This window comes from Vipera berus, assembly GCF_964194415.1.
Source record: "Vipera berus genome assembly, chromosome: 7".
NCBI lineage: Eukaryota > Metazoa > Chordata > Lepidosauria > Squamata > Viperidae > Vipera > Vipera berus.
This window is the reverse complement of record NC_138209.1, coordinates 16980574-16994361: the sequence shown is the minus strand read 5'-3', so window position 1 is coordinate 16994361 and position 13788 is coordinate 16980574. Positions and strand designations below refer to the sequence as shown.

The 13788-nt window shown below is 39.4% G+C and overlaps 1 protein-coding gene across 3 annotated transcripts in view; it reads right to left on the bottom strand.

The window, feature by feature from the left end:
• SMARCAD1 (SNF2 related chromatin remodeling ATPase with DExD box 1) overlaps window positions 1-13573 on the bottom strand; it is a 42227-nt gene extending 28654 nt beyond the window's left edge. For all 3 annotated transcript variants that reach the window (XM_081332114.1, XM_081332115.1, XM_081332116.1), the window contains exons 1-4: window positions 13450-13573; window positions 5045-5342; window positions 1381-1552; window positions 512-683 (exon numbers count right to left, since the gene is read on the bottom strand). In XM_081332114.1, the coding sequence (XP_081188240.1) occupies window positions 512-683; window positions 1381-1552; window positions 5045-5255 (555 nt within the window). In that variant the 5' untranslated portion in view covers window positions 5256-5342; window positions 13450-13573. The remainder of the gene's footprint in view (window positions 1-511; window positions 684-1380; window positions 1553-5044; window positions 5343-13449) is intronic.
• Window positions 13574-13788: the final 215 nt, after the last annotated feature.

Below are 13788 nucleotides of genomic sequence, written 5' to 3'. Positions count from 1 at the left end.
TCTAGTACTATAACTTACATTTCCACACAGGAAACTCAGTAATCTCCAAATGGCATTGCTAAAGAACATATGTTTGTGTGTGTGTGTGAGAGAGACTGAATACATCACTGTTATTCTCCTTCCAATACAGGCAGTTCTTAACTTACAACCATTCAACTAATGACTACCTATATTCTGATTAAGGCTGTTGAAATACAGGGAAAGAGAAGACAAGAAATCTCTGAAAAAGATTTATCTTCAAACATTCAAGATATGTGCATGGAGATTTCCTGATAATTATATCATAATACTGTACCTTTCACTGGAGAAGAGCCTAATGCTGGGAAAGATTGAGGGGAATAGAAGAAGGGGACGACAGAGAATGAGGTGGCTGGATGGAGTCACTGAAGCAGTAGGCGTGAGCTTAAATGGACTCCAGAAGATGGTAGAGGACAGGAAGGCCTGGAGGAACATTGTCCATAGGGTCGCAATGGGTCGGACACGACTTCGCAACTAACAACAACAACTGTACCTTTAATAATGCTTGGTCACTTTTTTGTGGAAAAAGTTCTTTTAGTGTTTGGAGTTTACAGTAATTCAGATCCTCCTCCTCTTCCTCTGTGTCATCTGACATTTCAGCTGGACCATTTTTATGGAGAGACTTTGATGATACATTCTCACCTTCGTCATCAGAAGGTTCAGAACTGTAAATATTGATATAAATTATTATGACAATTTTACTGTAGAATTAAAAAATTACATGATAAAATACATAAAAAGACATTAGGTAACAAAGGTTGGACATTAGAAGATAATAGTTAAATTCTAGCCCTATTTAAATTTTTTATTAAAAATAGGAACAATTTTTATTTTTTTTAGTCTAAGAAAATTGTTTGCATTCTTTTTACAATGTTTTAGCTGATGTAGTAGGTGTTTTTTTAGCTCAGGATTTTAGGTCCTGGGACGCAGCCTGTTTGGAATGGGCCATCTAAGTGGCGGCGAGCAGGCATATGCATGCAGCTCCACTTGCACGAGAGGTGAGACCTCATGCACAAAGACCAGTATGTCAGCAAGAATATTTGAACTTTAATAATAGAAACTTTTGTAGAAAGACCCGATATGGATTAATGACAGCATTCTACATAATGTATCTTATCATATTAGCATCTCCTTGACAACTTTCACAGTGTTACTATTTAAAAACAACCTTATGATGAATTTCTATATTTAATTCAGGGCTATATCCATTAAGTTCACAAAAATTCCTGATTTGCTACCTTATTACCTTTATGCTGAAAATTTTATATTGTATCATAGGAAACCTGAACATAAAATCCTAAAGATTCTGGATTGTTACTTTTAAAATAAGCAATTAATCTGAAAGAAGTTGTAAAGACTTACATTATAATAACATCCCTTCTAGAAACCGAGGATTGCTTTGTATTGTTGTATTTCACTTGTACTTCTTCATCTTCACTTTCAGATGACAATTCAATAACATCTTTCTTAAATTTAAAATACTTTGGTTGTACTGTCCTCTTAGCTTCAGGAGTTTCTGGAATACTGGAGTCATCTTTGGAAGCAGAATGATTGATACAAAATATGCATTATTCATAAACAGAATTAAAATGCTTTTTGTAACTAAGGTGTATTTTGTGATACAATGATAAAATAAAAAATTGTTCGTAACCGTGAATTCTTAAATCAGTGATGGCAAAGACAAATGTGAACACACACATTTGATATGTGAAGCATGGTGAAATGTTATTGACAAACTGTAATAGGAACATATGGCTAAAAAGATTTACCAATATAGCAAGATGGAAATCAAGAAAGAACTTGTAACTTGAAGTGCATTGGACTCAATAAAACATAACTTACAGATATAGGTTATGTTTCATTAGACTTCCAATGAAACATGTGTTTTCCCAAAATTGTCTGGTTTATATAACCATCACTCAGTCTGATTCAAGAATATTTTATTCTCAAGAATATTTGCACCAAAGCATTCAATAAATTCAGAATGGATTATAAACAGACATCTCTTGAACAATAACCAAAAAAAAATTAAAGATTAAGAAAATTTATAAACAAAACTAATTGTTTTAAGATTTTGACTAATAATGTAATCTATGAGGTCAAGGAAATGGAAACCTTTGTTTAAAGATCAAATGGTTTCTAACAGCTACAGCTGTTCTGAGGACTTCTAAAATTTGGTCACCCAGAAGGATAATATAACCAGTACAGTATCATTAATATAGAAGATAAATGAGCCGAGTAAATATTTATTTATTTATTAATGGGATTTATATCCCGCCCTATCTCCCGAAGGACTCAGGGCGGCTAACAACAAAACATATAATAAGTACAGAAATTAAGATAAAAATAAAATTAAAATCATCTGTGCAATAAATTAAAATTAAAAATTAAAAATAAATTAAAAATTGTAAATATAATTAAAATGCCTGTCAGTCCAGGTCAGCCAGGTGGAAAAGGAGTGTTAAATAGCCCTGTTTAACTCCTCTCTCCAATAAGATAGGGTCTGACAAGGACCGCTATGGGGCTATTCTTATTCTACCTGAAATGTCAGAACTGTATGTAGTTCAACGATTAGTTTAAGAAAGTGCTTATCGATATCTGTCATAGCTAATTTTTCCCATAGTTAAGATTTGTCAATGGCAGAGGTAGCCTATTGATATATTTTTCAATAAGGATCTTCAAAGTCCTTATTGCATAATAACCTACTATGTTATATCCTTTTTTAAACTCTGCCTGTTCTGGATACAAGAGTTTTGTTCTTCCTCCCAATCTTCTAATTTGTTCAGAAACTTTTATATAGCATAGAAGAAGTATCTAGCAGAGTAATCGGGCAATAATCGGCAGGTTGTTCTCATTTGCCCTTTTTAAAGATAAGGTGTATTATACTTTGTTTCTAGTGCATATAGGTGCAACACATGCTTTATCTATTTCTGAGAAGAATCTAGTCAAGATGGAGACCCACCAGGAATTATTCATCTTCTATACGTCTGCAGAATCATATTCTCACCAGCTTTTTCAAAGGCCAAGGTTGAAATCAGCTGCTTATTTTCAGGTATTGAGATAGCTGGACAGTCTAATAATACGCTTAGTTACTATTTAGTGGACTTTTATTAATTCAGTACTTGGGCAACTTAGACTTACTTCAGTCAAGACAATGTAAGAGAATACAGTCTTAATCAGGCCTTAAATTTAAGGCATATTGGAGCATCGGAAGTTGAAAAAGGAACTTGTAGTTACATTTTCAAGAATTTTGACTGGATTGCTTCTAAAATAAGAGGCTCCTTATAAATATGTAACTAAGCACTAACATATCGTGTTTTCCCAAAAGTAAGACCTGCCCCCAAAATAAGCCCTAGCTTGATTTTGGGGGGCGGGCCTAATATGAGCCCTACCCCAAAAATAAGCCTAAGTTTTGGGGCAAGGCACATGCCTAAAAATCAAGCTAGTGTTGGGGTAGGGTGGTGGGATTGAGCTGCCCCATGTGCCCTGCACCCACTTACCAGGCCTCCCATGAATTGACACCTGCGTCTCTCCGGGCCACTTCTGCAATATCCCCCAGCCTGCATTTTGCAGTCAGAGGCCTTTGCGAAAGGCCTCTTCAACTGAGAACCGAGCTATGGATTCAATCCGTAGCTTGGTTCTCAGCTGCAGAGGCCTTTCCAGAAGACCTCTGACTTCGAAATGCAGGCCGGAGCTCCATTCTCAGTTGCAGAATGAAGCTGCTCCTTCAGCCACAGAAGTGGGCCGGCTAGGTGGGGCTATCAGTGCTGCCACCATGAGGTGAGTGGAAAAGAAACCCCAAAAGTAAGACCTGGTGCCTCTTTTGGAGGCAAGAAATAAAATAAAAATAAGACTGGGTCTTATTTTGGGGGAAATACGGTAGCAGCAAACTCAGAATGTTGGTTTTAAATAGCTGCTGAAACATAATTGTTACCAAACTGACCAGAAAATCTAGCAATTGCAAAGAAAGCTTTCAGGGCTTTTACTAGAAGCTTTTTTCTTTCAATATGCCAGCAGTCAGAAGACTGAAAATTGAGACCTAGCTACTTAAAAGATTTTACCAGCTTGAATGAGGTTGCTGTGAATTGTCACCTAACTGGGGCCTTAAAATTTCTCATGCCCAGGATGCCCATTATCTTTGATTTTTAACTTTTTATTTTAATTTTAATTGGGTTTTTTTGTACTATTTAGCTTTTTATTATAAGTCACCCAGAGTCACTGTATTAGTGAGATGAGCAGTGTAGTAATTTAATAAATCATGAATGAAGGTGAATATACATATCCCAGGATGTTACAGGATCCAATCTGGGTCAGTCACAGGGACCGGAGATTTTGTCTTCCAAGCTTTCGGACTTGTGCTGAAGCCCATCTTCAGGAGACTTCTCTCTAGCAGAGTGTGTGCTGTTCTCTGTGTGGCATTTCTAGTGCCTGTTGTATGTGGCTTTTCAGATGGATTGGGTGGCTGGATTTTAAGTCATTAGCTGTTGTTTATTTGTGCTGCCCAGCTCTCATCTAATAAGTATTTGATAGGCTGGTCGTAAATTGTGACTCCTTTGACTGACGAGGGGTCTGTTTCCCAGGCTTCAATCACTTCCCTGGCTGTTTTAGGGCCTCCTCATCCAACAATCTTAGTAGCTGTAAAATTGAGTGTGAGGCTACCAATGAGTTCGGGTCTCCTCGTATGACCTTTTGCCTGTGTTCTTGCAATCTGGTGGTTAGCTTTCTCCCTGTCTGTTCTACATAGTCACAGGGACAATCCATGCAGAGGATTTGATAGATTACAGAGAGAAGTTCCCTAAAAATGGGCTCCAGTATGAGTCTGAAAGTTTGGAAGATAAAATCTCTGGTCCTAGTGACCGACCAGATTGAATCCTGCAATTTAAAAAATAACTAAATAGTTTTCTAGAGAATACCAGTATTTTTGTTTTTAGTGTAATTTATTTTGAAGTGTTCTCTAGAGGAGTAAAGTGATGTACGTAGAGACTCGATTAATTTATAAATTAGAAAAAAACAAAACAGGATTTACCAGTTTCCTCAGACACATCAGATGCTGGAGAGGTTGGTTCACTAGTATGATCATCATTATCTTCTCCACCAACAATAGTAGCCTGATCTTCTGAAGGAGAAGGAATTGTGGGTGCTTTTTGATCTTCAGGAGAATCTGAAGATGGAGCATTCTGTCCTTCAACGTTGGTCCTCTTCTCAAAGCGAAAGCGGTCCAAATTAAATGAATTCATGGTCTTTGTGCTTCACTTCTGCCAGTTTATAATGTTCAATTTTAAAATAGGTGGGAATTATAACGGCCCCTCATAAACGAAGTGTAACTGGAGAAAAAAATAAGGCAGGTTATTAATGAAGATGATCAACGATATAATGTAGTTTAAGGTGTGTATCTTAGCAAGCTTCAACTGTGGTTATCAGTCAGCACTGCTCTAATCTTGCCCTAGTTTTTTCAGATAATTCTTTCCAAACTGTTTTAATGCTGTACATTTTAAGACAAGTGCCTTCATTGCAAGATGCTAGAAAAACTCATGTTTACTCTCTTCATACATTCCTTACACGTATTATATTGGATAATTCTGTCTGCAATACTATCTTAATTCTAAGATTAAATTAATTTTAGTGACTGCTTTAACAACCAGAGTTTCAAACATTACCAATGTTTCCTTTTTATTAATACATGATTTTATACCATTTTATACGACCCTTAAAGCATGAGTCCTGAAAAAGCAGTATAGACATGTTTTAGATAAAAATGGAGTCCCCATGAATCAATATTACCTTTTTGTTCCCATTTCTACTATTTTTGGGTACACATGTCATACAAAGCCAAGATCTGTCTAAATGTTTGTTGAATAAGGTATAATTTACTTAGTTAATATATCATACTAACATATTAGGCATTTATAAACTCTAATCATCATTCCAAAGAGTCCAAAGATCACTCTAAAACAAAAACAAATAAACCCATCCCCCTGTGTATTTTTACAGACAAAACTATTCCACTGCAAACATTTAAGATTTCAATCAGTGTAAACTTTAGACAAATATCTGATATTTGGATCATTAGAAAGGCATTCCACTAATAATCTTGTACATACATACTCATCATATTCCCATACCCAGACAGGAGAATATGATACCTATCTGACAGGAGAAGCTTATAAAGTATCTCTGCAAGTCTGGACAAAAGACTTGGCTATTTTTGTAATTCGGAGAGAAATACATGTTCCTACATATTATAAAAAAAACTTCATTTGAAGAATTTGGCCAGCTATTTATCTCAAGCAGTTATTTCGCAGCCAGGCTGGATCATTAAATAGATGTATAATATTGTCTTGATCCAGTACCAGTCTGTTCAGTCAACAATTATGGAGCCAAAATATTTATATTAGTTAAATGGGTGCCTGTGTGAAATACAGATGGATTTTAACATTCAGAAACCACTACAGGGGCATTTTCTTATATTGGTAGTCCTTGAATTATGACCACAAAATTTCTATTGCTAAGCAAGACAGTTACAGTATTAAATGAGTCATATCCAATTTTATGAACTCTGTTACCACAGTTGTTAAGCAAATCACTGTAGGTGTTATGTGAATCATGCAGTCATTAAATGAATGATTTTGCTTGTTGTAAGCCAGCTGGGAAGGTTGCAAATGGTCATTACATCATCCCAGGACATGCAACCATTGTAAATACAAGCCCAGTTGCCAAGTGTCTGAATTTCGATCATGTGACCGTGGGGATGTGGCCACAGTCATAAATATGGAGAGTGGTTGTAACTCACTTTTTTCAGTGACATTGTAACTTTGAAAATGAGTGTTGTGAGACAAGGACTACCTCTACCTTAATCCATGAAAAGGATGTGGCCAAGGGAAGGATTAAGTAACAAGTGCAATATAGTTTAACATGACCAAATAACTATTGGGTTTTTCCCCCCTCATGACTGAAAACAATTGCCTCATCTCAAATATCAATTATCAGTCTTAATTCTTCCTAACGTGCACAATCATCTATATAGATACTAGTTGAATTTGGGATTTTGAGATAGATAAAGTTGAAAATATACAGACAGTCCTCAACTTATGACCAATTGTTTAATAACTATTTGAAAGGATGCTTTACAATCCCAAAAGCTTTTTCCAGCTGTCATAAAATGTTGCGCTGAACCCTCCCAATCATGACCCCATTCTTGGCAACCTTTTTGCATTTATAATTATTTGCCCAACACCCTACAATTGTGTGATCACGCTAACTGCTTCCCCTAACCCAGAGGTCCCCACCCTTTTGGGCACAAGGGACCAGTTCCATGGAGAAAGGTTTTTCCATGGACCGGAGAGTGCATGGTTTTGTGTGCTGCCTGCATCCCATGGATGGGGCTTTGCTTGTTTCTGCGGACCAGTTGGTGGCATGCCATGGCCCAGTACCGGTGGGGACGAATGACAAGCAGTCAGACCAGAACCAGCTTTAGAAGTGCTGACAGATGAGCAGTCGGTTCCATTGCCACCGGATAGATTACCATCCAAGCCAGCGAAGCAGGTAGGGAAAAACAGCAGACACAGCTGCCATCGCTCTCTGAAATTGAGGACGTGGGATTACCACTCCATCACAATGCAAGAGCTTGATGGGCTGCAAAAAGTGCAGGACAAAGGTGCTCCATAAAACTGCTTGCACTGAAGGAGTCGAGCCACTAAAATGAGTTACACAGGGACTGCTTCTATTAAAATGGAGTAGCAATCACAATCTCTTGGTTGTTGACGACAGCCCATTAACTCCTACTCACTGTGCCTTGAGTTGTAAATCTTGCAACCCTCACTTTGGCTGACAATCTGCCAAATGCTTTGACCCTCGGACTACTCTCCTAGGTGCCATTTTGATTTGGAACACTTGTAAGCCAAACCTGATTAACTTTCAGAGGGGAGAATCTGTGTTTATACTTCAAGTGTGTATTTGCAAATCTTGTTTAGTAAAGAGAACAAACCATTCCTTTGTGTATTTGTGTGTGCTTGACCTGGGAGAGGCAACCTTGTAGGAAAGCTGCACTTTGCATCACTGGGCATGCTTGCAGCTGCAGACAAAGTCAAAGGAAAGTGGACCAGGGCATGATGGGGTGGGGGCCCTCTCCCATGGCACTCCACTTAACAACCTGAAGGATTATTTGATGATTGCAGTTTGGAAAGCCAGGATTACAGTCATTGAATGAAGTGGTCACATGAATGTCTCACTTAACAACCGCTTCACTCAACAATAGAAATTCCTGTTCCAATTGTGGTGGTAAATCAAGGACTACTTTACAGGATAGCCTAATTAATTATCATAAGTTGTCATAAAAAGGAGAACATAAGCACTTCTATTTCTGCTTCTATCTCCCAAATATCCAATAAAAAGAACTTTAATTTTACATGTATCTGCTTCTATATAGTAAGCTCTAGGAGTTGGATAGAGACACAACTACTATGACAGAAGAAATTCAAAATTCATTTTGAACAAATGTGCCTGGCAACTCCCTTTGCCTGTACAATAGGATTGAGACAAAGACATATTCTCACAGAAGCAAATATTCAACTCAGGCACAACTATTACCATGATGGTGTAAATATATGACATTGCTTACAAATAGTTTTGAGAAAAATTACATCATTTTTAAAAACAAAATAATCACGATTCAGATTGAAAATTGTTTGCAATTATTTAATTTATGACCCTCATAGCTGTTGCTTCCATATGTGTATTTCTTTATAATATGTCCTGTGGAATAAAATAGTAACAAATAAAATAAGCAGAGTAAATGTCATATAGAAAAGAACTGAATGTTGTTTCCTCAGTATAGTTTGATTTTATAAAACATTGTTTTCTGTAATAGCTATTATTCTCCCAAGCCAACTGCTTTTTAATGAAAAGCTAACTGAAATTTAGATGGCCTTTGATATCATTCTGCTTTATTTATTTCTGTGCTTTGTTAAGAAATAGTTTTATTTACCATTTATTATTATATTATATTATATTATACCATTATATTTATTAAATCCTCTCGCCTCTCCTGTTCAACATCTACATGAAACCGCTGGGTGAGATCATTCGTGGTTTTGGAGTTAGGTATCATCAGTATGCTGATGATACCCAGCTTTTCATTTAGACCCCAAACCACCCCAGTGATGCCCTTGACGTGATGTCCCATTGCCTGGAAGCGGTTCGGGTCTGGATGGGGAGGAACAGACTTCAACTCAACCCTGACAAGACTGAGTGGCTGTGCATACCAGCATCCCGGGATATTCAGAATATCCCACCTCTTTCCATGGGGGGGTAAGCTTTTACCCCCCGTAGATAGGGCTCGCGAATTGGGAGTCCTCCTAGATTCACGGCTTACTTTGGAAGATCACATAGTAGCTGTGACTAGGGGGGCTTTCGCCCAGGTTCGCCTGGTGCGCCAGTTGCGGCCCTATCTGGACCGGGATGCCCTGTGTACGGTCACTCATGCGCTCATGACCTCTCGTCTGGACTACTGCAACGCTCTCTACATGGGGCTTCCCTTGAAGACCACTCGGAGGCTCCAACTGGTACAGAATGCAGCCGCGAGAGTTGTCTTGGGAGTTTCCTGATACTCCCATGTTACACCTCTGCTCCGCGAGCTGCATTGGCTACCAGTTGTCTTCTGAGTGAGATTCAAGGTTTTGGTAATGGTTTTCAAGGCCCTACATGGCATGGGTCCGGAGTACCTCAGGGATCACCTGCTGCCGGCGTCAACTTCCCTCTGCCCTGTGCGTTCCCACAGAGAGGGTCTCCTCAGGGTGCCACCGGTCAGAGAATGTCGTCTGGTGGCCCCCAGGGGGAGGGCCTTCTCTGTGGGCGCCCCGGACTTATGGAATCAGCTGCCGGTTGAGCTCCGGACGGCGCCTGACCTTCGCTCCTTCCGACGCGATCTGAAGACCTATTTATTTGAACAAGCCGGCCTGGCCTGATGGGGGATGTGTTGGGGTTTTTATTGCAGTTTTTTAAATACTATTATTTATTGTTTTAACTCGGGCTTCTATTTAATTCTCTTTTAACTTTTGTACCGTGTATTTTATATGTGCCCTGTTCACCGCCCTGAGTCCTTCAGGAGAAGGGCGGTATACAAATATAATAAACTTTAAACATTAATAATCAATACAAGACACAACCTATCCTAATTTCTATTAGAAACCATCAAAGCCCTGACAAACCCATTCATTTGTACTTGATGTATAAATCCACAACTAATTTCACAATTTTTCCTCTGTGTAGCAAAGATGTGTATATAGCAAATTGTCATCTTCCAATAGATGAGACCAATTAAAAAAGAACTCTGAGGCTTGAGTTTTCCTCTAAGAACATATTTATTTGTTACAAAGTATCTGCACAGTCAAAAATGAAACCAAGACTAAAATTGCCTCCCAAAAGTTACATTATACAAAGTTAAACTTCACACTCCAGTACTATGCAATCAACTATGTTTCCCAATAGAATAGTTTGGCGGGCTTTCTAGCATAAGGCTCAGCCCCCCCCCCCCAGCCTAACAAACAGAAATGACCTTGATTCCCATGGGACAAAGAATTGTTTAGACCAGCATAAAAATTCCATAGCCTTCCTCCCATTCTTGTGGCAACTGAAAACGAGCAAAATGGCTTCAGCCAGGTTTGTTGCAGAGTTGACACAAATATTCTAACTCTGAAAGCTTCTGCCTATAAATAAAATTCAAATGCACTCACAAAGTTTTTATCTGAAACTCTGAGCCAGACTATTAAGGTTGTGGCACAATTTAGTACAATGTCCAGACATTTTAAGGGCATTCACCTTTTGTATAACACAAAGAAGTTTATGTGTTTGTATAAGTTTACCCTTGACAAAACTATTAGTTTCAACACTAATGCTTTTAATGTGAGTAGCCTACATGGAGGGCCCTAAAAAGAGTGAAGCTGAATATACTTATGGAAGTATATTCTCCATTCATATACTTATTTTATATTTGAAATTTCATTCATTCTCTCTGTATGACTAAACAACTGCAAGGTACTTTTCTACATCAATTTTTGACTCTACTTGTTTTATCACATTCATATTTAATACCACATCCACACTGCATTCAAGTTACTTTTATATTTTTCATGACATAACCAATTCTTATTTGCATATAACAAACTAGACAGAAGCATGCTTTTATACCCATTTTAAATTTTTAATATATAATATCTCCTGCAATAGGCCACAAACTACCCAGAATTTTATTATCAGCATTTGTATTTAAAATTCCTCCATCTGTTTTTCTATTTTCAGGGAACAATCTACTAAGATTCAGGTAGCCATTATTTGCTCCAGTTTTTGCCATGAATGTATACTTTATAATATTTTATTTCATTTTTTCTGTCAAACACAACTCTCACAAACTTTGATATATTAGTTTGTAGTTCCATATTCCTCTAACATGTTCATATGCTAACATTTTTGGAACTAACTGCTGGTCTTAGCCAACACAGCATCCTCTGAATATACAGGTATATTCATGTTTCCAACCAACAGATCTCTAACTTCACCCAAGAATTACTTAAAAGATATAAAAAATATATTAAAAAACCCAAGAGGAATTGCCTTATATGCTGTCACCATTGAATCATTGTTAAACACTGAATTTATTCTCACATAATTTATTTTTACCATAAAACACTCAGCAAACAACCTTCAACCCTGTATTTAAATAAAAACATACCATAATTCAAACCGACTAATTTTTATAGAATATTCTTTATTGACCATGTGTGATTGGGCACACAAGGAATTGGTCTCCGGTGCGTAAGCTTTCAGTACATGCAAGCAACAAAATGATAAATCATAAGAAACAACCAACAAAGTGATAGTCATAAGACACCAACAGGAAACTGCAATTAACACATTTTTATCATTTAATCAAAATATTTCAGATCATCTCTATAACTAAGACTGCACATCCTGCTACAGCAGAAAACCTAGCTCATTATACTGCACAGGTTTGTGTATAATAAATGTAAAGGTAGTCCTCATTTAGTGATCAGCAAACTGTCCCTGTGCTTATGATCTTCATTCAGCTTTCCTTTGCTTTACAACCAGTAAAGGTCACAAATGCAAGAACTGATTGTAAACTTTTTTTCATCACCATCCTTTCTATATATATGGGTGAGTTGATAAGAGGACTACCTAGAACAGGGGTAGGCAACCTCGGCTCTTTTATGACTTATGGACTGAGCATAGCTGACTCAGGAATTCTGGGAGTTGAAGTCCATGAGTCATAAAAGAGCCGAGGTTGCCTACCCCTGACCTAGAAGATTCATCGAAATGCTACAAGGCTTGTATCATGACCAGTGCTTTTTTTTGTAAAAGAAAAAGGTGCCGGAACTCACACATGTCATACAACCCGCCTTGCCTACCCTACAAGGTTCCGTCCAAAAAAGGTGCCGGAACTCCGTTCTGAGCATTCTATGAGGAAAAAAAGCCCTGATCATGACCATGGAGCATTATTTATACTCTCTCTTTTGGTTTTTTAAATGCATGCGTAACAACTACAGAATATTTTTTTTAATACACCTGCATTAGAAAGATGGCTATGTGGGTACATGTGATTTTTGGGGGTCATATTTATGTAGTGTATATTGGAGGTGGTGACCACTTTGAGAGCTGTATGGGACGAATTTTCATTCTAAGGTATGCCAATTAGTGTACATTTAAAGTGGCAATAAAGTATCCTATTCTATTCTACCTGGTGAAAAGGTGGGTTATCTTCAATCTGTAACAAGGGCATCTATCTCTCTTCAGAAAGGCGTTCGTCCTCACCTGTGGGCGGATCATTCCGGGTTGCCTTCCCCTCTGGCGTGATTTCCTCTCTCCCCCCCCCGCCGCCCCCGCATCATTTGTTGGAAACGCGAATCCCACATAACAGCATATTTTTCACCTTAACTCTCGTTCATCGACACGCAACTCCCCTCTCTCTCCTGCAACACGATTTCTCTCCAGAATCGAGCAGGCCTTAATCTCCCCCCCCCACCCACCCCCGGTCTCTCGAGGGTTCCCCTCACCGCTTTTCCGGCCACCCCCCCCCCAAAAAAATTTCCCCTTTTATTCGATTTCCCTCTCTTTTCCACCATCTTCCTCGCATCTCTCCCAGCCTCCCCAGCCGCCTTCCCTTGGCATCGCTTGCACGGCCCCCACCCGGGTTTCCAGACCGCCACGACCACGCGGGGGCAAGGGGGGGGAAACACCTCGGTACCCCCGTCCACGCGAGCGCCCTCCCCTCCCGGCGTGCTTTTTCCCCGCGGCTGAGCCGAACTGCGAGGAAGAGATGGAGACAAAGGCGAGAAGGGGGAGGGGGTGGAGGAGAGGAAGCCGGGCGGGCCGGCGAGCGAGCATCTTCCAGCCAGCCCCGATTTCCCGCGGTTTCCTTACCCGCGTGCCCGCTCCGACGAGGCGCGAGCCCTCGGAGCGCCTTCGGAGGGGCGGCAGCGGCAAAACAAGCTGCGGGCTAAAGCGCTGGGGCAGAAGGAACCCGGCGGCGGCGGCGGCGGCGGCGATGACGACAGCAACAGCGACAGTGATGACGACAAAAGGACGCGTCGAGCCTTTTGCCAGGAGCCGGGCGGCCCTGGACTTTTCAAGAAAGCCTGCTACCTTCAAAACGGCGCTTAGTGATGACCTCACGCCCGTTCCCTGTGCCCAGCATCCCTTCCTCACCCCCACCCCTACCCTCAATAGCCGAAGGTGTTTTACTTTACATTTAATGGGGAG